The sequence below is a fragment of the Gymnogyps californianus genome, chromosome 21 (assembly GCF_018139145.2).
Source record: "Gymnogyps californianus isolate 813 chromosome 21, ASM1813914v2, whole genome shotgun sequence".
Classification (NCBI taxonomy): Eukaryota; Metazoa; Chordata; class Aves; order Accipitriformes; family Cathartidae; genus Gymnogyps; species Gymnogyps californianus.
Window position 1 is genome coordinate 8379177 of NC_059491.1, and position 23893 is coordinate 8403069.

Here is a 23893-nt window from a genome sequence, read left to right on the forward strand (position 1 = left end):
CAGAGCTTTCTTCTTGCTCACCTTTGTCTCCAGAGAAACCAGGGAAGAAAAAGGTCAGACGTCGGTCCAACTACAGAGCTTGGCAGGGGCTCAGGCTAAAACAGCCCCGGTCTTTCACGCTGGCAATGTACTTTTAACAAAGATCTGCCTCTGCAGCAGTCCACGATGACTGTAATTCCCTCCTCTCTACATTTCCAGGAGGAGAAAGCTGTGGCGAGGAAGAGAAAGGACACACAAAGCGGGCCTGGAATCTAGTTTCATTTTATTTTAGCAAACTGCATGTTCTTCACTTATCAACATCTCTACATTAGCAATTGTATAGCTCTCCAACTTTTCTTTAAAAAAGGGTAAACAAGAGGTGACAAAACTCAGGCTCTTCATCTCTTAAAAACATTTGAAAGTTGGATTCAAGAAGACTTTTATATATTTTGGTTTTAAGGTAACAGATGTGGCGTGGAAACACTAATTCAAATCACCCGCCTAACCCAGAACTCCCCCTTTTGGAGCCCCTCTGGCATCAGACGATCAGTAGACGCTGCGGCCTCCGTTTACTGAAGATCTGACTCACCGTCAAACAAACCTTGCCGGTCTGAAGGAGCCGAACGCGCCGCCTCCTCAGCCTGTCGCTCTAAGGGCCGAGCAGAAAGAAGCACCTCCAGGACTCAGTGCAAGTGCTGTATATACACTGCTTCTTCACAGAAGCGTTAAGGACCTCATCATGCAGGGGATCTAGGGAGGACTCTTCTGCCGTTGGAGCTTCTCATTAAGAATCACATTCCCCCAATCATCCTGTTCCTGCTGTCTAAAGATATAAAGATCTTCTTTGAAGAATTTTTAAAAGCCAACCCTCCCCCCCAAACCCAAGAGGAACACCGTAAAATGTACAGGTTATATATGTCCTAGAAAAGTCCTAAAATTATTGCAGAAACTAAAGATGACTTGTTCCAGGGGAGGGGCAGGCACGAGGCACAGCATTGAGATCTAACAAATGCTCGGGTTGGTTTGATTTAGTTTTCAGCTTTTCCCCCATCATTCAAGAAAAAAAAAAAAATAATAAAAATTAAAGAAGTGTTTAAGCATCAGAACTAAAATACAAATGCACGTTGACTTATAAAACAAGATTGTGGATTTGACCATGGGATTCCCTGACAGTGGAAAAATTTTACTTTTTTGCCCGGAGAGATTTCCTCATGGTGGATTTGCCCTTGGCAGAAGGTTTCACTTCCTTCCTCCCGCTGGCTGCTGGTTTCTTGGAAGAGCTGCCACCAGAGGGTTTCTTGATGGCTGGGGCTGCTGGTTTGGCTTTCTTAGCAGGGGTTTTAACCTTGGGAGGGGGCTTTGCTTTCCCCCGGCGGGCCGCGGGGGTTTTTCTTGGCTTGGGTTTGGACTCTCTTCGCTTCATCGGAGGGGCCCTGCTCCGTGATTTTGGAGGCGGTCTCTTCTGCATCCTGTCAGAAAGAAAGACAGCACAAGATCTCAGTGGAGGCGCAAATGCTACCCAGAGCAGAGCTGCTGTCGTCAATTTGCATAAACGAAGCAGATCTTGGCATCCTTGTTCTTTACCACGGATGTTCCTTTAGGCAGCAGTACATTTCATTAGCTAAATCCAAAGAGCAAGAACTCCTCTGGTGGATCTTGCCACTCTAAGCACTTCTCAATCCCCACAGTGCTCTGCCAGCAAGGTTTCGAACTCCTTCGTTAGGCATACAAACATACAAATAATGACAATGAATCAGAGTTGATTGTCAGAACAATTAAGAGACCTAAGTACTATCGCTCCTCTCTAAATGGAATTTTATTACTTAACGAACAACACTTATCTTAAATCCACATTCTGAGTAAGGCAGGTTTCATATCTGGCTGTAGAACTGCAAATAATACTGTAGGGTAAAGTTTTCCTAAGGAAAGACTTAATAAATACAAAAAGTCCCGTGTGAAACGTCACACTTCTGTAAAGCACAAAAGGTGACGTTAGGAGACTAAAGGCAATACAAAGAATAAATACACGCTCTCTTCTCGTCTGGAGGAAAAAAAGAGGTAAGCTTCAAATTCTGGAATGGGGGAGATCATTATCTCTGGAGCAAGGCATAATTAGAAACTTCTTCCAACACCTCTGAGCAACAGCCTCGTGGACAAATAACTGCACCAAGAGACAAACCTGCGCGCTCTACAGCTGTGACAGTCACTTTTATTTCATCTGAAGGAGCCCGTTTATCTCTCATGCTGCCATACCTCTTCTTTGGTGGTGGCTCTTCCTCCTCAGACTCTTCCTCTTCGGATTCTTCTTCCTCCTCAGATTCCTCCTCTTCTTCCTCATCAGATTCCTCAGAGTCCTCATCCTGCTGCTTCTCTGGGTAGAGCACATCTGGGCTACAAGAGGGTTCTTGTCAGAGCGTGACTTACTTCTAAGGATACGACTCCAGGGTCGGCAAGCCTTGGGTAACCCTGGCTCTCACCCGGCACTGCCGCCCACCCTCCTGCAAGGTTACAGCTTTGAGCCTAGCCCACAAATACCCCCAAGACTTCTGTGTTTGCTGCTATCCGAAACCAGCGCTCTTTAGTCTCTGCAACGGCAGAAGTGCGACAGCTTGTAAGTCACCAGGAATGCCCCAGCCCTAAGCTGCCCTTTCTCCGGTTCTCTTCCCCATTGCTCCTTCTGTGCAAACAGAGGAAGGCAGACAACAAAGGGACAAGATCAGACTTCAGCGACTCTGAACGCAGGCTGAAGCCGCTGAGGACTTTGTATGTATGCAATAAAAGAAGGTGAGGAGCAGAGACTTTAATGACTACGCTGCCATTTGGCTCTTTGTGGGACGCTAAGTCACCATCCCTGGGCTCCACGTGGCCCAGCACAATATGCACTCACAGCAGAAGAAAGGCTGGTTTAGTCTCACAGCAGCTAATGTAGGTCATCTCCCCTCCTCCCACCTCTCCTCCACATCGGCATTAAGAAAGGCAAACAGCAGGGTCCTACTCATTATGAGCATCCTTGCATTAAGAACACCACCACACTACCTGCTCCTGCGAATTTGTTTTAGCATGGGAACACTTCAATAGCCCTCATTCTGGAAAAAAAACCAACCCCAAACACCATCATGACAGAATACCTGAGAATATTGAGCCCAATATTTTTATCGCCCTTAAAAGTTTCCCTTGCTAATGAAGTCAGCTTTATGTCCACTCACAGTCAGACACCCAAGTAACGTCATTATCTAGAGTCGGGGTGACAATGTTGCGGTTCATCAGTTATTAAACCCTCCACAAACTTCCCCGTAAATGAAGTTCAGCACTGCTATCTGGCTGACCTATGCGACACTTATCTTGAACATGGTTCTACAGCCAAGCTCTTTACCTAGGATAATAAGGGAAGCAAAGCTGAAAGGTTCCACTGAAGCCCTTTCCAGAAATTTGCTCCATCCAGCCATTCTTCTCACATTTCTGCAGGGTTCTCTTCAGTAGATGCACTGTGGGGGGGGGGAAATCAGAGAAAGGTTGTGTTACTATCTTTATTCACTTGTCTAACCTTACTGCTCTCTGCAGTGCCCTCTGAAATCAGAGATGGAGAGTCAGAATGAAGTCTCCTTTGCCCAGGACACCTGCAGAGGAATGAAACAGCACTGGAGACCTGAGACTCGTGAAGACATCACCGCATGCTTCTTTCTGCACTCAGCAAAGAGCAGCTGCTGCATGTGGGATGCAGCTAGATCACTGTGTTTAGAAGTTTTAGTATGTCTTTAATTTAAAGGGAAATCTTCTCGCAGTTAATCTCCAGGAAGATTCAAGCAAGATACAAGATACAAGTGTTTGTTCCTGAACACTTAGCAAGTGTGGCTTTAAATTCCCCAAAGGGAGAAGTTAAGAACAGTGGATGTTTTTGATGTCACGATCAAGGGATCCTCCTTTATAAATGCATTCAACACCACCACGTAACTACTTCTGTCCAAATGTAACCCAAGTCTCAGCTTTCTTCAGCCTGTTCTCCAAAGCATTTTTTAAAACAAGTCTTTACCCTGTTTTTGCCCTCCTCGTGTTCTAAATTTCATATGTGGTTCTGTGGTTTGTTTTTTGTGGTGGTTTTTTTTTTTTTTTTTTTAAAAAGGGAAAATACTTGGTCTAGAAATATGACAAATGCACTTTTAATTCCAGTCTTCTGTTCCATGGTGCACTGTGTAAGAATTGTAACTGAAACTGTGCAAGTACAGGGGATCTTTGTGTCTGGCAAAGGGCTGAAGTTGTTTAGTCAGTTCAAAACCATTTTCAGCTTGAATTAGAGGGACCATTTACATATTTAGCTCCTTTCAAACCAAGGGAAAAGCAAGGCCTGCCCTAAAGCACGTTCGAAAGAGGTTCACTTGAGAAATGGAAACAGAAAACTACAAAGAAACATGCTGGCTGAACTGTCATCTGAATCTGTTCTGTATGATTAATGCAAAGGTATTCACTCCAACCACTCATTCAACACTCCTGAAATGGGCTTTTATCAAGAACTGACATTTCACAGCAAGAGAATCGTTTGGGACAGTGCCATACCTTCACCAGCTTACAGGCTACCTCTGCTGAAACGTTTTACTTTGTACGGCACTGGAGGAGCTTGCACAGCTCATTTGAGTTGATTGTATCCATGAAATGTGTTGCAATATTAGAATCGTCATAGTTCAAGAATTCTTTAAAAACCCCACGCTTTTATAAACAGTAGCAACACATAAAACATAAGGCTGTTTTTACTCTGGGTGCCAAAGATCAATAGCAGCACGTAAAGGATTTGACTCCAGTCAAGTCCACTTATGAGGTATAAAATGGGGAGGAGCGCAGAGCACTGGCTGTGCAGTGCGTACCCGCCTGCTTTTACGTCTCACCAGATCTTCCTCCGGTTGCTCTTAAAACAGAGCAGAGATCATCAAAATTCCTTTTACGTAATGGAAGGAGAAAGAAAACAACAGATTGCCAGCTGAAATTTCCTTATCCAACTTTCAAGATTGACAAGCACTGAAGGCTGGCTAACACAGGCCTCGAAGGACCACAGCAATTTCCAGTGGTCCTGAAAATAAATCGTGCAAGGGCTTCGTAAGCCTAGAAACTCTCTTCCCTGCCCCAAGATTAAGAAGTCACACTTGACATCAGTCTCTAATGGGCAGAAGGCCTCAGGCAACTTCTTTAGCCCACGCTGCTGCAAGGGAACCTGCGCTCCTCTCTGTGCTGGTAAGCCCTCCATCAAACAGCCATGCTGATGCTGTGCTTCAGCTCCAGGCGAAGAGTGCGGGATCAGCAATCTCCTCTCCGGCCCTGAGGAATGGCACCAGCGCTGTGACACCACAGTAACAAACTAATCTACTTTTAGGTTTGACTCTAGCAGAGACTGCTGCAAGCTTATCCTGCTTCAGATGACCTCCAGCCTCGGTTAAACAACTGCATCGGGGCTCAGACCAAACAATGCAAATAAGCCATTAGAAGATTGGCTTTAAAGTCTCTGTTAGTATTGCTTCTGCTAATGCAAAAGTCAAAACAGACATTAGTGTCATTCCTGGGAACAAAGACATGCCAAATCTCTTTCCAAATACAACAGGATTAGTTTCTCTCCTCACTTGCTTGACCTTTCAAAAATCAGAGCCAAAGAAGGATCTCAAACAAATCAGTAAGAGGGGTGCTTGTGAATTTTTTTTTTTTAAAGTTAGACTATGCAACTTCTTTAAATAAAGAGCAACTAGGAACTGCATTTATGCCAAGCTGCAGCCTTTCAAAATAGAGAGAGACAGATGAAATCAACTTGGTGATTTAAGAACAATAAACTACTTGAATGCTATTCCCCCTTCCTGGGAACGTGCTATAGACAAGAGAAACATGCATTATGTCTCAGAAACTAGCCTTTGTCAGGCTTGAAAGGAACTAATGGGAATTAAAAACACTGAGCATCTCTGCAGCACAAAGAGCCGAGCAGCTGCCAGTTCCCCAGCAAGCTCAATGGAATAGTTTAAAGGTGCTGCACAAACGCATCTGCAGCTGCAGGATTCTCTTTCAGCATGTAAAAGAGAAGCGTTACACAGATCGGTACTTTACCCTGGAAGTTGGAGTTGGTCCCTGGGTGGTTTTCCAGGATATACTTCTTCAGCGCTGTGGTGGAGCAGGTCTTCGGTTCGTTCATGGCCGCAATAGCAGACAGGATGGCGTCTTCCATCAGAGTCCCACCCAGCAGGGGCTTCTCCCCTGATTTCTTCAGCTATTTTCCAAGGAGGAAGAGAAAAGCATCAAGACAAAATTCTCCCAAACCAGGTCAGGACAAGCTCCTCTGCACCAGGTGGGTCGGCGCTCCTGCATTAGCACAGATACGTTTTATATTACAACACTGCACGGGGAACGCTGCTCTCCCAGCTTTAATTGGGAGGACAGGCCTATTCAGTCAGCTGGCCTGGAGGGCTTTTTATCCGTAACACATTGTCCTAGTCCCCAAATACACTGCAAGGATGTGGCAATCTACGGGCCTATCACTCAGGGAAGGAAATAAATCAGATCTTCCTCCATCCCACAGACCAAATGTACCCAAGAGACTTCTGTGGCATAGACATGAGAAAAAGACGTTGCAGACATCTGGGGTACCTACTGCACTTACAATTAGTGATGGAAAGGAAAGCTTACCCCACCATCTCCCCTACTGTGCTAGTGAGTCAGAGCTGAAGCAGCGTGTGGAGCACGCTAAGCAAGGAAGGCAGGGGGGTCTGCTCCAGAAATGTAGACCAAGAGGAGAATAAGAGTCCTACTGCTTCATAGTTTGGCAACTCCTGAATATGACAGGCTGCTAAAGAAAGGCGTACCCAATAAAACTGGGGGAGGGGGGAAGAGGGCACGTTAACTCATATCCAAGGCTTGTGGTCAGTACAGTCAAAAACAAGATGAACTCTGGCTCTGACCTGGAATGTCCCAGACGCTCCCTTCCCTGTGATCTGCTCTAACTGGCCCTTCTCTACAGCTCTCTGCAGGGCATTCTTCAACAGCTGGGGTCTGAAATACAGGAGGATAAAGCTTTACTGACACACACTGACAGCTTAAAAAACAAACAGAGAAACAACGCTTTATACAGAGTGTGAGCAGAGCAGTACTTACAAGTGCTAACTGCCTACATACAGGCATTTTAAATGGAGATCTGTCAGCAAGTGCTGATTACATGAGAAGAACAATGTACGTTAGCGCAAATTGAACTGCAACGCTTTCTTGGTGTCACTGTGTATCCAGAAACAGACAAGCTTCACTTGGAAGGATTTACTCATTTTGAAAAGCACATTTGGACTCGGTGGGCAATGAGTCAGTCAGCTCGCAGACAAACAAGGGACTGAGTACAAGCCCCTGTAAGAGGTGATGCACAGGGTTTTCCTAGATTTGCTTCCTCCCCAAGCCTTGACCCGCTCCGTATGGGCAAACTTAAAGATTATGGTAAGCATGTGCCAGTTGAAGCATCCAGAACCAAGTGGGACAAGATCCCAAGGAGAGACCTTCACATCCACGCAGCTAAAGGGATCTGGTTTTGGTTAAGGGCGGAGGTGCGTAGAGCAATGCTGATGTCGGCGTCAGGAACAAAGATTGGGTGTGGAGGGATGCAGAAAAAGGCACAGCTTTTCCTCAAGCTTCCCTGCAGGCTCTACAACGCAGAGCACCACCTGCCTGCTGCCTGCTGAAATGCTGAACCGAATCACCGCGAAGTGAGGCAAAGCCAGAGGAAGGCTGCATTTCACTGCTCCTCTGCAGCTCCGCTTGCAAAAGTGTACTCCTGCACCTACCTTATATCTACTTTGAGTTTGGGGTAATACTGAGACACATATTTCTTGATCAGGCTGTAAGAAGCTTCTTTCGGCTCACAAAGGCGGGTGAAAGCCAGCGGCAGGATATCTTCCAGCTTGACTTGTTGCTCTGCAGTCGAAGCGGAAGTGCTTTTCTGAAATACACATACTTTTACGCATCAGTGGGGCCTAAAACTCTGGGTTTTCTGAACCAGCAATGCACAGGTGGGGAGAAGTGCTCCTGACACTGGCCACAGATCTGGAAAATCAAGTTCTGTAAGGCAGCTCTTTAAATTAACAATTTAAAAAGTTTAGCAGTTTAAGTGAAATGGAGCAACTTTGGCTGAAATTTTCATAGGAGTCTTAGGAAAGTTTTACAAATATAAATTGCTGAGTATTTCACAACATCTGTATTTTTAACGATTTTTCTTCCTCTTTTGTAGACATTTTCCTCTGCTACTCTTCATTGAGACAGCTGAAAATGATTCACGCTGACATGAAACATAAAAACCATCAAAGGCAAGACCTGTTTACACAGGTCAAATCTTCCTGAAAATAAAGAGCTAAACAGGAATGCCTTTTTTTTTTTTCCACCTGACAGAATGAAATCTTGATTGACGCCAACACTCCCTTCTCCTGAATTTTCCTCCATCCCTTTGTTAGTACAAGGAAGGGATGATCAGAAAAAAAAATGGACTGTTCTTTATACAGAAGAGAAAACACAGTTGGGAAATGTGCTGTAGTTTAATGGTTTTGATGCTGAACAGCAGCTTTGCAAACAGTCAAACGGGTGAGGGTGCTGCTCACCCAGACAGCTGCTCGACTGCTAGCTGAATTCACCAAAAACAAAAGCAAGCTATTCGTTTTGCTGCAACACAGAGAAAGTAACTAGGAACAAAGACACCGATATGCTGCAGACAAGAAAAGTGATGTGTTAGCAGTTATCAGGTGCCTTGCTCAAACTTCTCATGGAGCCAGTGAGCTCTATTTAAGAAGTTACATCACAATTAGTTTCCTTCCGTGCCCTAGTACCAAGTGTGTCACCGCTTCCCTCAGTTTTAGGGCTTTTGGTCTACCCAGTAGCCAAGAGATAAGCACCAAGGCGTTACAATACTCTCCGGGTTCACCCGTCTAAGCCACAAGGGGATTGGCAATTCCAGCTAAGCATTTTGTAACTGCAGTGTTAGAAATGTGTTTCATACACCCAGTGCAGCAGGGAGTGGCGAACAGCGGCGCTGGAACCACGACTAGTTGTGAGGACTAGGCTCAAAAAAACCCCCCAAACACATCACATTTTACTGCCTCAGAACAATATACGCCCAACATTAGCAGCTTTCTTCCAGAAGCTTAGGACATTTTCATCTTCCTCCCTCTGCCCTCACAGCTGATGGAAAAATGTTCATCTGACAGTCTTGAAGACTGAAGTCTTCCATTTATCCATGCAACAGATATAACAGAAACAGCAGTAGCATAAAGCTCTCTTACAATACCTGAGAGGCATCTCTCTCTACCAGGTAAAGACAGAAGAGGAGCTTCATGGTTATTCAGTTTTCTGCCTCTGAACCAAAGCCTAGGGGTTTAACGTAAACATTTACAAACTAAGATTTTGATTATTCTACTTGGGTTTAATTCACTAGCTTTCTGATTCTGATTTTAGTGGAACGGGTGTTTTAATTACTGTACTTGGGGAGGAAAAGTACAGCAAGGAGGAGAATACTGTTTGGGTTGGGGTTAGGCTGCATTTCGTAAGGTACATGTGTTTCAGTGCAAGATTTTTCAGAGTATTGTTTAAAATGATCCATCTTACCTTTCTGTCTCTGGCTTTTGGAACAGTTTTTCCTGCATTAGACACCACCACAAAGCTCCCAGAAGCTCCCTTTCCTTTCACCTAGTTCGAAAGAAAGTCCATTTCAGTCTTTAACAAAGTAACTCAGAATAATAACAACCTGAAAGAGACTAATTGACATCATTACGCAGATTTTGAATGCGCTGTCACCCTGGCAATGGGCTGTTACGGCAGAGGCCTGATTTGAACCCACTGACATGTCACTAAGATCAGAAACCACAGCTAGACATTAATAACATACTCCGCTGTCCTGACCACGAGACCCGAAGAGATATCACAGGCATAAATTACAGTGGTAAAAGAAACATGCTGCTGCAGATGTGTCGTTGTTAGACTCCGTTTGAAGACACGTGCTGCTGCAATGCTGTATGACACAACACCAAGAAACAGTCATAAATTGCACAAAAGAGAACCGTGCAAAGCACCTTATTGACAGAACAATGCTGAAATTCTGTCAGTGTCTAACAAAGTGGAGACACAGGTTGATTAACCTCCACGAGGGAGAACATGACCACCCCAGAGACCTGCTAATGGAGTTTAAGAAGCTCCTATGTAATTGAATAATACCACCTCCAGTGCTGCTCCGCAAAGCAACTCTTACCTGTCTAATGATTCCTCTCTCCAGCTCCCTTTTCAATGCTTGCTTTAGAAGATAGCCTCTCCTCTCAAGCTCCAGGGAAGGGTATTTGTGGATGATGTATTTACGTATTGCAACGACCGATGCACCACTCTTTTGAAAGCACGCCTGAAACAGAAGGAAAAAGTTAGTAGAAACCACCTGCACTGCATTTATCTTGCTGTGGGTCTGGAAGAACAGAGATTGAACTGATGCATGTAAGCCAGCACGTCGGCACAGGATGCCAAGGCTGGCCTCTTCCCCACAATGATTCAAGAGTATAAAATATGACTACCAAAATACTTAACTTTCCCCTTCGGAGTGGCTGAGGGGCAGGCAACACAAAAGCAGCATAGCAAGCGCATATCAACTACTCCCGTATTCTGAAGCACTTACAAGTAACGGCATAAACACTATGCGCTACTACAAAATACAGTCACCTTTTGGCAAACCAACACTGCGCAACTGGTAAGTCATTTTACTAATGTCAGATAGAGTAATCATTAAGTCAGAATCAGTTGCCAATTTTTTTTTTTTTTTTTTAAAGTTGGAGGATCGACATTAGTAAACTCGTAAAAAACCTAAGCTGAAGTTCATCTTTTGAAGATATAGCAGCTGGAAAGGCCACCTTGCAATTAAGGCTGGTGGAGTCCAGGCTTCCTGTGAAGGCAATGTGCGTGAACCAAGCCTCAAGGGGAGAGCAGCAGCGCAACTACAACAGCACAGGTCTCTTCTTACAACCAGGAGGGGTACAGTAAACCAAGACCAAGACCACTCTGGAATGCTTGTTTACACTATCTCCATCTGTCCCGAATTAGAGTAAGTTAACGCTGAAAAAAGGACGTATCGAATAGATGGATTAATCAAGGGAAATCAAGTTAAATATGGCTAGAAGGCACACCAAATTAAATGATGATAGCAATCAACCAGGTTATGTCATCCTAGCTGTTTCTAATAATGTAATTAGGGAGGGAAACAAATTCTAAACAAAGAAATAAGCTACAGGGCCCCTCATCATCATCATCATGGACTCGCATTTCAGCTCCATGGGCTTCCAGGCAGAAGCATAGGCATCTTACACAGTAAGTTTCCTGCTCACACACAGCACTATCATCCGTACCATCAGCAAGCTGAAATTGTGGATTTTAGGTGCGCAAATTATTCTGGTTTGCGACAGATGAACAAAAGAAACATTTGTCTCCTGCTTACCCTGATGGCCTCAGTTAAAATAGCATCCATTTTGGGACGTGAGGTGGCAGCCATCTGAGTTTGCTTCTGTGCTCTAGCTAGCTGGCTAGCAGAAAGGGTAGCCCACGCAGGAATGGTCTTTTTCACCTTCTTCTCCTTTTCCTTAGACTGATCCTTCTCGCTTAGGAAAAATACAAAGCAATAGTAAGACAAGTGACACTGTACAATAAGCCAACAAGCAGAACAACAACCAAAAAAGGCCCAGAACATCTAACACTGAAAATAATTTAAAGAACATTTGGATGTTTCTATTAGAAAAAAGAGACCCTATCTTGACATTCAGTCTCACACATGTTCTAGAACAGCAGCTACACTTGACTGGTAGCTTCTTCCTGAGAAATACGAGCACCTTTTTAAGGGACCCATCCTATTTTCTCCCACCATCTTTTCTGTCTCTAGAACCTGGCTTTCTTCAGAATCCTACCCAAATCCCTGAATTCAGCACTAAGCAAGCCTTACTCCTTTTTGGTTTCTTCCGAGGACTTTGTTTCCCCCTTCCCTTCATTCTCAGGTTCCTTTGGCTGTTCTGCTTCACTGGATGCAGCAGGCAGAGTTTCATTCTCTTGTTCTTCTCCAACAGAGGCAGATTCCTCAGAGGTGACTTCTGCATCTAAAAGATGTGAAAACGCATCAAGTTACTGCCTAAAATTAGCCTCTATTGTTCAGGAAGGCAGAGGAAAAAAAAAAAACCCAACAACTTAAGAACACACCCCAAAAATTATTTCCCACCAATTTCTTTTCTCTAATTTAAACAGATGATTTGAATGTAACTTAAGAAGCAAACAAAGCAACTGAAAAGAGCTTCAGTAAGGTGCAATCAGCCATCAAGTGCCAGAATAACTTCAAACAACATCATGTCACATTTTCACAATGAACTAATTCCCCCAGTCTTTTCCCCTTAACTCCAGAAGTTACTGTTGCAATCATCCCTCATCAGAGAGGCATGGGTGGGGAAGGGAGGAAGAAATCAGTAGCATGAAACACTTCAAGATTTTCCCCTAGGTTGAGATTTATGTGTTTTTAACTCAGAAAGGTGCAAAACCATACATCTCTACAAGAAATTTGTACAAATACATGCAAGCAGCTTTCTTTACGACCAACCTGTCTTCAAACGCCGCTGTTTCTGCACCACACACTGTGGCACCTGAAGGGTTTTAACCATTCAAGCACATTTTTCCAGACCTGGCAAAGCTTTAGATTTCACATGCATTTGCAGAACCACTTGCCTATCAGCAGGATCAAACCCAGTCAGAAATCAACTTACCAAGCAAATTAACTCCAGTATATTTAGCTGAGAATAGCTTAGAGACTGGGCTGCCTGCTAGATAAGATGCATATAAACTGCCATTACCCACTTTTTGGATAAAGAGCTGTCTACCATGACTGCTCCATGCAGTAGACGTGTTCTCTGTCTCTGAGAAGGAGCTTAAGCACTCCTGCTACGTTCCTGTGCATAGTTTTCCCATGGGAGGCATCATACATTTAAAATATGCAGTGTATTAATAGTTAGTTTCATATGTAATTTATTTATTTGTGACACCAAAGAGCACAAAGTCAGTGAAACTAACTGAATGTAATACTGAAATGACACGTTCTGAGAAACTGAGGTGAAGCTGCTAAAACCAGACACATTAATATTGGACTAGATTTTATGACGCATTGTGGTAAAATCCTTTTGTTCAGGAAAAGAAAGAAAAAAAAATAAATACTCTGTTTTTCCACTCATTAACTCCACCTTTTGATCTCAAGCCATCTTCCTGACACTACTGAAACTTCACATTTTCCACCTTTATTCTAAAGAATGTGCAAGCTTAAAAGGGACTATATTTAGTTATATTTTCCCGTCTAGAGTTTCAGGGCTTTGCCACAGGGTATGAAGGACAAAACAAATGGGTTCAGACTGAAAAGAGTGGCTGCGAAAGACAACTTCCCAATAATCCAGGAAAAGCCTGTGAAAAGAAGCTAAGCATTAGTAATATTTTAATCATGGCAGTAAGGTTTATTCAGGAGTTTCAGAACACAAGCTTATGTTTGGATATACATTAACAATCCACTGTAGAACTATTGCCGTACCTGCTTTGACCTCTTCACCTTCAGCAGGTTTGCTTTTGGGAGGAGTTTCCCGGGAAGAAGAATTCACCGAGCGACGGATCGGCATCGTGTCGTCTTCAACTTTCTATAAAGAGTATACAAAAATCAGTACAGATACTGGCAAGAACCAGAAAGTTTTTGAAATGGGATTAAAGTAAATCAAAGCAGCATAGGTAGAAATATTCTGGTTACATTTGGATGTTTCAGAATTTCAAAAGACAGTAACCCTCAAACCAGCTTCTTTGAAGCATAATAGGAGAGGATAGTTTCACATTTTACAGTTATAAAAGAAATCATTTCTTTTCAATTCCAAATTAAATGAGATGAGCATTTGAGGATTTTGACAAATACAACATCTCAGGGAAAGCAGGGAAGGGGAAGGAGAGTGCCTACAGGGTTTATTAGACTCCCAATTGAGTTTCCTTGTAAAGCAGGGAAGAAAGAGTACCGAGTAACCTTCAGCAGGACTGGAAGTCAAGGACTGATCCAAGGGCAAGCTTGGAGAACGGGCCAGCCCCTACCTCACTTAACTTGTCCGTGTGGATCAGCTGAGCTCCCGTTAAGAGTGGAAGCGCCTTATGATGCACGGGTTCAGCTTCAGACAGATCAGTCGCCATTTAAATTAATTTCTAGCTCCAAGTGCAGGTAACACTGTGGAGCCCCAGGTTTTAACCCCAAGGACTTTTTCCTAATGGTTTTCACAGTGCAGTGAGGAGTCAACCTAAAGTACAGAAAAGATGTGGTGTGAAAATTAACAAAACAAAAACATCTACATCCATGTATCTAACAAACTAAAGATTAAAAAGAAAAGAAGGATAAATGACTTACAGCTTATGACTAACATAACTGACAATCAACACTTGCATTCAACAAAGATGCTAAAACATGTAAGCAAACTTGGGTGCTATGGATGTAGCAGAAATGGTAAAGGTGTAAGCCAGACTGCAGCCTGCTCCATTAAAACATATCTGAAAGAATAAAAAGGCTCTTTAAATTAACAGAAAGCGTTAACGAAAAGCAGACATTGCACTGTGCCTAAAGTAAGGTGCTGAGGTAACTAGTAAGTCATTGACTTTGGGTAAAAGCAGGAGCTGACACATTGATCCAGCTTCTATCAGGCTAAGGAATTAAACCATTAAATCTGTTAGGCAGAAAATACATACAGCGGGGACCTGAACCATGCCCCTCCCAAACTAAACCCCATGCAATTTACAGAAATGAAGGAGTCCTCGAAGAAGAAAACAACCATCAAAACAGCAGTCTCCATACCTTCTACAAAAAAATTTAAGCTTTACAAAACTGTCCTCCAAACACATGCACCGTCACGGGTACCAAATGGGTTAAGCTTAGTTTAACCCTCATCAAGTCTCACCACTTACTACCATTACACTTCTACAGCCTTTCTTACCTGTTGCCCATCCGCCTGCATCAGCCTCTCCTAAGGAGAGGTGCTCCACTATTTTCATCGCAAAACAGAGCGTTTACTTGCTCATTCACTTCCTCCTCTCAGCACCCCTTCAAAAACCTCAAAAGCAAAGCCTCACCTCTAGCAAACCAGGGCTGGATCCATTCTCCCCCATTCCATCCAAAGATCAAGCTCCAGACTGCCCTCTTCCCTTCCTTACAGAGAAATAGCCAAATGCTCCCAATTTCTACCTATTCTGGATGTTTTCTTTTGCTCAGATGAGAAGGCAGGCACTTACCATGAATTTTCACTTTTAATAGGTATTTCCCCAGCCCGAGTGTCTTCCTCGTGAACGAAGACCTAACATCACTCCTGGCACTGTTTTCAAGACGACTTTCACCACAGTTTCAGCACTTTGCACTGCATTCTCCATTGCAGGGGTGGGTGTTCCGTACCACATCAATACCACCTCAATTACTCTGTATTCTTGCCCAAAAATACAGTCCTCTTATTATTCCGCAGTGGGGCCTCCTAATCGATCAGAGCGATTCTCTCTACCTCGGTTATCTTCCCAGGCAAACCAAAACCCAGCTCGTCTGCACGGAGCACTTTTGTTACACCTCCAAGCCATGTAAGTAGTTTCCATTCAGAAACCAGCAGCAGTGAAAGAGCCGAGGGAAACGTGTGTTGAGACATGATGGTTCACAAGGACTGGTGATGCAAGAGGCTACATCATTGTACCTACAAGATCTCCTCCTCAAATAATAAACCGGTAAATTAATAAACTAATTCCACCGCTGCTGTGGGTGGGTGCAGCGTCCCATCAGGTGCACACACTCATGGCACAACCAACCAAGAAACTTTCATTTCAGGAGAACTAGACACATGACTAGGCAGCATTTCCAGGGGAGATGCTCTAGAAGACATTCATCTAGCTGGCCATCTTCAAAACGCAGCGCTTCTGAGAGCTAAAGGCAGTCAATCCGCTTCTGTAACATCTACGACTTCTCCTTTGACACTGAACAGTCATTCTGAAAAATGACAGTGAACTAGTCCTGTCTCAGCACCAGTAAAAGCAAACGAGTGTAACAGCACCGGATGTTTTCTTCTGAGACAAAACAGAAAAATCAAAACACACTACATGCCAAAACCAAAATAAATGAGATGAATGAAGCTTTCTTATGAAATTTCAGGATGGGTAGAAAATACTCATGGCCAATCAGAACATATGAACTACAGCCCGGCACGGGTTTTTTTTGCCTACTTTATGGGACCTTCCTCCCTCAAGTGTGGAAAGTAAGAGGAAAAATTAAAAATTTCACCAGGCTTCAGCTCAGTATCAAATGTTTTTTCTAGCAAGCATAGCCTGAAGCCCTCTCAAAAAATGCCAGCATTTTGAAGTGAATCCTAAAATAACTAATTACCGATCCTTCCTCAGGGAAATCAGTTGGGGGCTACAAAAGACACTTTCCCTGGGATTACTAACACACACATACAAGCATGCACTGTGGCTGACCTGGTCCTGGGTTTTATTTATTTTTAAACTGTGTGACCTGCATGTGACATGCATGAAAACATAGCACTCCCAACTTTGACTTAAAATTCCCCAAGTTCTAAAAACCCCTTTGTTTAGATCACAGCATAAACTACTCAGTCTTCTTGCTCTCAAGTGCGAACCTTAACACAGCACAATTCGTAACTTCAGTGCCTACAATACATGCAAATAAACCATCATCCAGCGGAAATTCAGAGTGACCCAAACAGGAGCTTGTTGATTCCCTCTGCATTTCCATGCATGGATCATCTCCTGCTCAAAAGGCCAAGGGAATCAAAGGGACAGGAGGATAATCTCGTATTGACTTCAAAGCACCGATATTCTCAAGGGGCAAAGTCACAAGCACCACCTTGTGAAAGCATCACAGCTCAAGGACTGCTCTTGCTTAGCCTATTTCTTTCCACAGAGGGATCAAAAGTAGTTTTCTGGACTGGGTGTGAAATGTCAACTACAAACAGGCCTGAATTTAGTTTCTCAAAAAGATAAAGCAAAAGACCAGAAGGTTTTGCAACAGCAATGCAGAAAAACTCTCATTCCCCCCTCCAACTAAAATGGTAGATTTATTTCATGGAAAAATCAAGTCGCCCAAACCAGCTGTTACCTGGACACCCTATTTCATGTATGGGATACTAAGACATCTTTAAATGAGTATCACAGCTACGATTGCAAGCATCACTCTTAATAATAAACAATGGGAAAGTAATAACTGTATTTTGCATTTACACAAATGTCAAACAAACAAATATTCTGCTTAGAAAGTGGGAAGAGGCCATCAATTGAGGATGCAGGTTTTCCAAGGTGGTTGTCGGGTAACTCTCATGTACACTTAAATCTGATCCAACTGTCAGAAAAAAAATAATCACATCAGCAATGAAACAAACATCAGAATACCAACCTTTTCAAAAAGTTGCTTGAAAGTACAGACAGTAACTCCTCATGTAGCTACTCACACTCATTTTCCTATGGGTCATTTGAACTGCAGGTTCACAGGTTCCCCAACTATCATGAACTAGTCATTTCAAAGCTGGTAATCCAGCAACGAGCTGATAAGCAACAAAACCCCCCAACTTTCTGGATTTCTAGATGAGCAGGAATGGTTGATAGTGTCCAGTCTCCCAGCTCAGGGAGTGGCCACTAATGGAAGATCCACTCAAAGGTACAGGTAGCTTTCCATGAACTGTTATGAAAAAACATATCAATTTCCTCCTGAGCCATCAGCACATTGTTAGGGACAAAAAAAAGAAAGGGAAGCTTCGGGCAAGACTCACACACTTTGGATAATATTTCAGAAGAGTGGAGTCCCCCCACCAATGTAACAGACACAAGAACGTGTAAAAAAAAAAAAAAAATTAAAAATTTAATTTGAGGCATAGTTTGGCTGACTCCTTGAATTTTTGCTGGCCATGAGATTTTCCAGCTTATCTCAGACTTCAATCTCATTCGAGGGAAAATATTTCAGGATAAAATCAGGTCTCGAACGTGGCAAGCCAACTGTCAGGCTGGCGGAAATATCAAGTCACAAGGACTCGGGGTAGGGTGCACAGGCTGAGCGGACTGAAAACAAATATGCAATGGAAAAATGAGAAAGCATATCCAATCCTGTGCCGTTAAGGGTGTCCACTTACTGTTACATGACACGTACTCTGGTGATTGATCTGCTCTTAGACATGACTTGGTGCACGGTACACGACACGGGTCTAGAAATCAGGTCAAAAAGGGCCAGAAAAAAAAATTTTATGTTCTTGCAGATTTGAAGCCCGGGTGTCAAGGGATACAAACTCGCCAACCTTACAAAGCAACGCAAGCAAGAATGTTTATTATCAGAAAGGCTTAAAAAGCAAGGTAACTGGATTTCAAGAACAGGCTATTGATTATCGTGCAATTATCTACTAGTTTCTAAAGCTGAAATGAGCAGAAGAGCATTTAAATGTCTCAGAAGCTGCAGAAAAAAGCACAGGAAATGTTAGTATTTTCACAAAGCAAAAATGGAAATCCAAACCAAACATGCCAAAATACTACCTTCAAAATTGCAAGTTGGCCAACTTTTTCAAGACTTCTGGCCCTCTGAAATCCTCAAAGCTCTTCCCTAAAAACCCAGCTCAGGTAGAAGATACCTTACCAAGACCCTCAGTGTCTACATTGTTACAGAATATATCATCCAGCAACATCTTTGATACATTTTGTAAAACAAATTTGTATCTGTTAAAAGTTCTCAGCTGATCGCCTGTCACATCCTGCTTCACAAAGATGTTCTAGCATTTACTGATCTCCCTTTTGTTTTTGCAGTTCACTGAGCTGCCTGTTGTCTTGATTAAGTCAGACCAGTAGTATTAAGTAATTTAAAACAGCCTAAAAATGTGCAGAGGAATAAAATATCTTACTGAATACAGAATACGAGTTAGTCCTCACTTCTAATACTTATTTGGCAACCTGCTCGGAAATTCACTCCCGTTTCACATCTGGCTGAGCATTACTTCACAACTGGCATTCCCATCACTTTTGCTGCCGTTCAACAAGTTTTGCGCTAACTTCGTCCCGATCCTTACGGCCACCACGCCGCATCGATTTCATGGGAGGTGTCCTAGTTAAGCGGACTTTTCAATCGCATGCCTCCTGATTAAGCTACAGGAGCTGTATTTGCAACTCTCTTGCAGTTGACTTTCCCAGAGATCTGTTACAGGCTATCTGAGCCCCACGCTGCTACAAGCATTAGAAACCATCTTGTTTCAATTAAAGAAGAATAGTGGTCCAATACAAAGATCCAATAGCTCACCACTTGCCAGGCAAGAAATTCTTTGGCTTGACTAGTGCTACAGTTTCTATTTCCATCCACTCCTTCCCTATACAGTGTCAAGGAGGGGAACAACAAATCCCAAGTACGTTAGGGTTCAGGGGAGCACAGCGAAAACCTTTCAAGCTTCTAGCTTCCAAACACATGCATTCCTACGCACGGAGACCCAAAGGTGAGTTTTTTCTAAGTCTAAAGATACATTTTCATTTCAGGGTAGCATTGAATTTGGACCTCTGACTCCAAACGCTGTGAATGCAACCTGACTTACACCTTGCCTATCCTGTTGACTTTTACAGAGCAAAGCAAAGATTAAATACTGCCCTTCTGCACACACAGATGCTGCTTTCACTGCAAAAAAAAAGGCACATTACTACAGTGAGATTGATGCTCTGCCTCCCCACCGGGGACTGAGCTCAGCGCCTCGTCTCTGCTAGGATGTAACACCGGAACTCAAAGTCAGCTCAATCTCAACAGATGTTTATTAAAATACAAGTAACAACCCATGCCTCACCTCCACTATTCTTCACCACCAAGAATGCCAGCTCAATATAAAAAACACTATAGGCTTCAGATTCTTTCTCGATCAATCTTTGACCTATACAGAAGACAGTAACAGCAGATCATTTTTGTGGCCTGGATTATCTTCCTTTTCCTATACCCAGGAGTTTTTCCTCACGTCCCCAAATACACAGCCAAAGCCAGGTAGTGTGCAACTTAAATTATGCCATCATCATACCTAGAAACTCGCAAAAACTTCAGCTAAGGGATTAATACGAAACAGAATTTCTGCTTGCATAGCTGTCTAAAAATAATCCTTCTCCACACTGATGCTCAGGATTGTGACAGTGACAACCTCTGCGGGGCAACAGTTTTTCAACAATTTTTGGCTAGTATGGTCCTTGATCCAGATTCTCCATGCACTGCCACTGACACAAGCAGCTAAGGAATGAAATAGCCCATATTAGAGTGCACAGGGTTCAGCTTTAAGTTTAGAACAGGTTTAGGTCACAAACTTAAAACTACTCCAGCATGAAAATCCACTGCTGAAAGTTTCATAGCCTTAGATGAAATATCTTAATTCCAGGATCCAACACTATGAATTTTGACAAACCACTGACACTTGAATGAAAATTTAGGCCGCTAACATTACATACCAGGGTACGAACCTTTTATAGGCCGTATCCTCCTTGCTTAGATAGATGAAATTTAAAACCACTGTATAAACCCTCCTCCCAAACTGTTACTTATTCAGCCATCACTTATTATTCTATAGTACAAAACTATACACGATAAAAGCTGTGATTTCCTTGCAGTCTATATAAAATCTATTCACACCTCACATTAGAGTCCATCAATGTAAAACTTCTTTTATTGCCTCTCACGGAAGTTAAAATCCTCAGAACACCCTGGGTCACTTGTAACAAAACACTGACAAAAGATTCACACATCGGTTTCTGTTGAAATGGAAAACACAAGAGAAAAAGATATTCTGAAAACAAAAATAACGCAAGCAGCTACTACCTGAGGAAAGTGCATGATGCACTGAAGAACTAATTAGTTAGGAGGCACATGCAGGTAAAGGGGAGAAAGGCTGCAAAAGCCAGTAGATGTTTTCAAGGCATATACACCAAGTTCTTCTCCCCAACAGAAATTATGTGTGGTTTTTTTTTCCCCCCACCTATACCTCATTTCCAAGGACTTCCCACTCTATCCGCCAATCTCTTTAAGTCCCTCCTGAGGAGGAAGGTAAGTGCTCTCCTGCCCGGTCCCTCAAAATACCTCCATTCTTTAACTGAACGCATCAGCGATACCTTCCTCTCCTCTCACTCCCCCTAGGCACACCGCCCTCACATGGAGGAGCTTAATAGTGTGACATCGTTTACAAACATGAGTACTTCTGAACCTTTCCCGCCTCTATACGATAGCTGCTTGCCAAAGATTGTTGGCCAACTATTTCTTGAAGATGCCAAAAATACTATTTATGGTAAAAACAAACAAATAAACACAAAGTCACATGCTTGGAAATCAGAGTGCAACTATTACTCAAAAGGCCTGATAAGAACTGAGGAGTGACACGCTTGTTAACCCAGAAATAATTTAGCGGCCAAGTAAGACTCCTGAAAAGAGTAACCAGTGGAATAACACAGATATGAGCAAACTGTCAGTCTCTGCTACACTTTAAAAGGAGCGAACGCACCCACAATCCCACATTATCTAACTTTTCTTCTCCTGCAGCACAGGCTGAGCAATCCCCCGTGATTGCAGACACCGGTGACTGTGAAAATAGTTAGAATACAGGCGGGAAGGATTTTTTCTGAACAGCATCTCTGGTTTGGAGTTGTCCTCAGGCACCATGAGCTGGTGGAGCCCCTCTGGCCTGGCAAGAGCTACACCAGTTTACACCAGCTGAGATTTTGCTACGCTGCTCCTTCTCTCCTTAAGTCTTTGCAAGGTTTTAGTCCAAACCCACAGTGCAGAGTGGCAATAAGGATAACAAACCCGGAATGGAAGCCCCTCTGGAACAGTCCCATTCCAGACTAGAATTTAATAGCCTTCTCTATGGAGAAGCACGTGCAATAAGGGGAGGAGGATAATTAACATTCTTTAACCAGGCTGTGACCACCGCAGGGTCTCAGGGAGGAACTACTAGCCTAGTAGTCTCACGCTTAGGCCTCTATCTGTCTCTAGCAGCACCGAGAGGGATTAAGAGCTTCTTTTTGGAAGCGGAGTCACGCTGAAGTCTCCAACAGAGGTTTTCCTCGAGTGGCAGCAGTTCTCTGGCCTCTAATGAAGCGAGTTTGTGGAGGAAAAATAAACACAACCAAGCAACCAAAACGCGGGAAGGCTACCGCGGGAGCTAAGGCACTTCCTAAGTTTATAAATAGCGATTATTTATTGTGTCGCACCCCTATCAGCCCCTTCCCGCCGCTGACCTTCCCGCCGCGACCCACGGCACACCCGCCGGTGTTTACCAGGTGTCAGCGGGACGGGAGAGGCGGTTTTGACGCCCGCACCTCCTTTGTGAGAGACGACGAGGGGCCGGGGGCCCACATCTGGCCAGGCCCGGCTGCGGCGCCCGCACCTCCCCGGCTCGGCGACACCCGAGGGCCGGGGCCGCCTCCTTGGGCCTGGACTGGGGCGAGCTCGGCGCACCGCGGTCCTCCCCGGGTATGAGGCGGGGGGGGGGGGGCGGGGGAAGAAGCAGGCCGCGTTGCCCGCCGCGACAGCACCCCCTGTCCGCGCAGCGTGTCGCGACTCGTCACGACAGCCCCCTCCCGAGGCCTGTCAGGGAGGGGGCGCGGCGCTGAGGGGAGTTCCCGGGCCCCTCCGGCGGCCCCGCCAAGCCACCCCCGCGCCTCAGGCGCACCACCCCGCGGCCTACCGGGCCCGGCCCCCCCCCCTCCCGCCGCCTCCCCCCACCCCCGCCGCGGCGCCGGGGGCGGGCGGGCGGACGGACGGGCGAGGGGGACGGGACTCACCAGCAGGCCCGGCGGACACAAAGCGGCCCCTCTAATGGCGGCGGCGGAGGGGGAACCGGCGGGGGGGGGTGGGGGGGAGCCGGGGCAAAGGGGCGGGGGCGGGACCGCGGGGGGGGTGTGGCCGCGGCGCGCGGCGGGGGGGCGGGCCGCGGCGTCGCCGCCGGCCAATGGGAGGCCGCGGGCATTTTTCGAACGCCGGCCCCCCTCCCCTTTCCCCTCCGCCTCCACGTCGCGCGGGGGGGGGGGGGGGGAAGGAGGGAGGAGGGAGCGCGCGCATGCGCGGCGCCGTCCCGTCCCGCCCGGCGGCCCCTCCCGTGCCGCAAACACAGCGGCGGGGCGGGGCGGGGGCGCGTGCGCCTCCTCGGCGGCCGTTAGTGGCTCTGCGCGCGCGCGCTCCCTCACCGCCGCCTCGCTGAGGCGTTTCCCGCCGCCGCCCCCTTGAGGGCGCTGAGGGGGCGAGAGGAGCTGCTGCCTCCGCCGCCGCCGCCCGCGGGCCGTCACCTCAGCCCCGCCGGGCAGGCATCGCACCGCGGCTTTCTCGCCCCTGTCAGAACCGTGCGTACCCGGGCGTTCCAGTTCCGGAGCGTTGCAGCGTCGCATCTTTGCTCCGGCCTCTTGCTTCGTCCTCCTCCCGCCGTTTGCGATTCTTCCAGTGCCTGCCTTCGCTTTGCCTCAGCCTCTTATGCTTTACCCCCCAACATCGCTCTCATTAGCTGTGTAATTTACTGCCTGCCTCAATTACACTAGTTCCATCGCTGAGATCTGGCTGCAAGCTGGAAGTTTTCTGTCAAAACACGCTAACAAGTTCTCACTTGCGGGAAGGATCCCTTTATCTGGCGTTCCTTCACTTTGCTCTGTTTCAGGCAGCTTTTTTACCTGTGCCTCAGCTGCCCGAGGTAAGGATTATCACTGCAAGGTAGAGCAGAGGTGTGACCCACGCTGGTATTTTCACCATCATGATTATTTCAGGTCTGTGCAGAGTACACTGAGAGGTAATAAAAAGAAGCTCTTTCTGCATACCTCTTGCTCCGAATTTGTTGCTTTATTTTTTTGGCTAGGCCTGTGGGTGGTTTTATCCCTCTACTTTCCCTTCACT

The 23893-nt window shown here is 45.1% G+C and overlaps 1 protein-coding gene across 4 annotated transcripts; it reads right to left on the reverse strand.

Moving 5' to 3' along the window:
• Positions 1-245: 245 nt before the first annotated feature.
• Positions 246-22860, reverse strand: HP1BP3 (heterochromatin protein 1 binding protein 3). 4 transcript variants are annotated; one of them, XM_050909477.1, is made up of 13 exons: positions 22798-22860; positions 14089-14288; positions 13550-13652; positions 11936-12086; positions 11438-11597; positions 10214-10357; positions 9574-9654; positions 7767-7921; positions 6903-6993; positions 6055-6214; positions 3353-3464; positions 2233-2370; positions 246-1448 (listed from the first exon to the last, which is right to left on the reverse strand). In XM_050909477.1, exons 2-13 carry the CDS (start codon positions 14182-14184, stop codon positions 1163-1165), a joined length of 1677 nt encoding a protein of 558 aa, XP_050765434.1. In that variant the 5' UTR covers positions 14185-14288; positions 22798-22860; the 3' UTR covers positions 246-1162. The 4 variants fall into 4 exon arrangements, with proteins under 4 accessions (XP_050765434.1, XP_050765437.1, XP_050765436.1 ...); XM_050909480.1 differs by lacking the exon at positions 22798-22860 and adding an exon at positions 22291-22326; XM_050909479.1 differs by lacking the exon at positions 22798-22860 and adding an exon at positions 15271-15479.
• Positions 22861-23893: the final 1033 nt, after the last annotated feature.

Bases quoted from the DNA above. Each gene is read 5' to 3' on its own strand.
- HP1BP3 (XM_050909477.1), bottom strand. From the start codon at position 14,184: ATGGCGACTGATCTGTCTGAAGCTGAACCCGTGCATCATAAGGCGCTT. The intron at 13,653-14,088 runs GTAGGGGCTGGC...TACTCTTTATAG, and splicing joins ACACGGACAAGTTAAGTGAG to AAAGTTGAAGACGACACGAT. The intron at 11,598-11,935 runs GTAAGGCTTGCT...ATTTTTCCTAAG, and splicing joins TCGGAAGAAACCAAAAAGGA to CGAGAAGGATCAGTCTAAGG.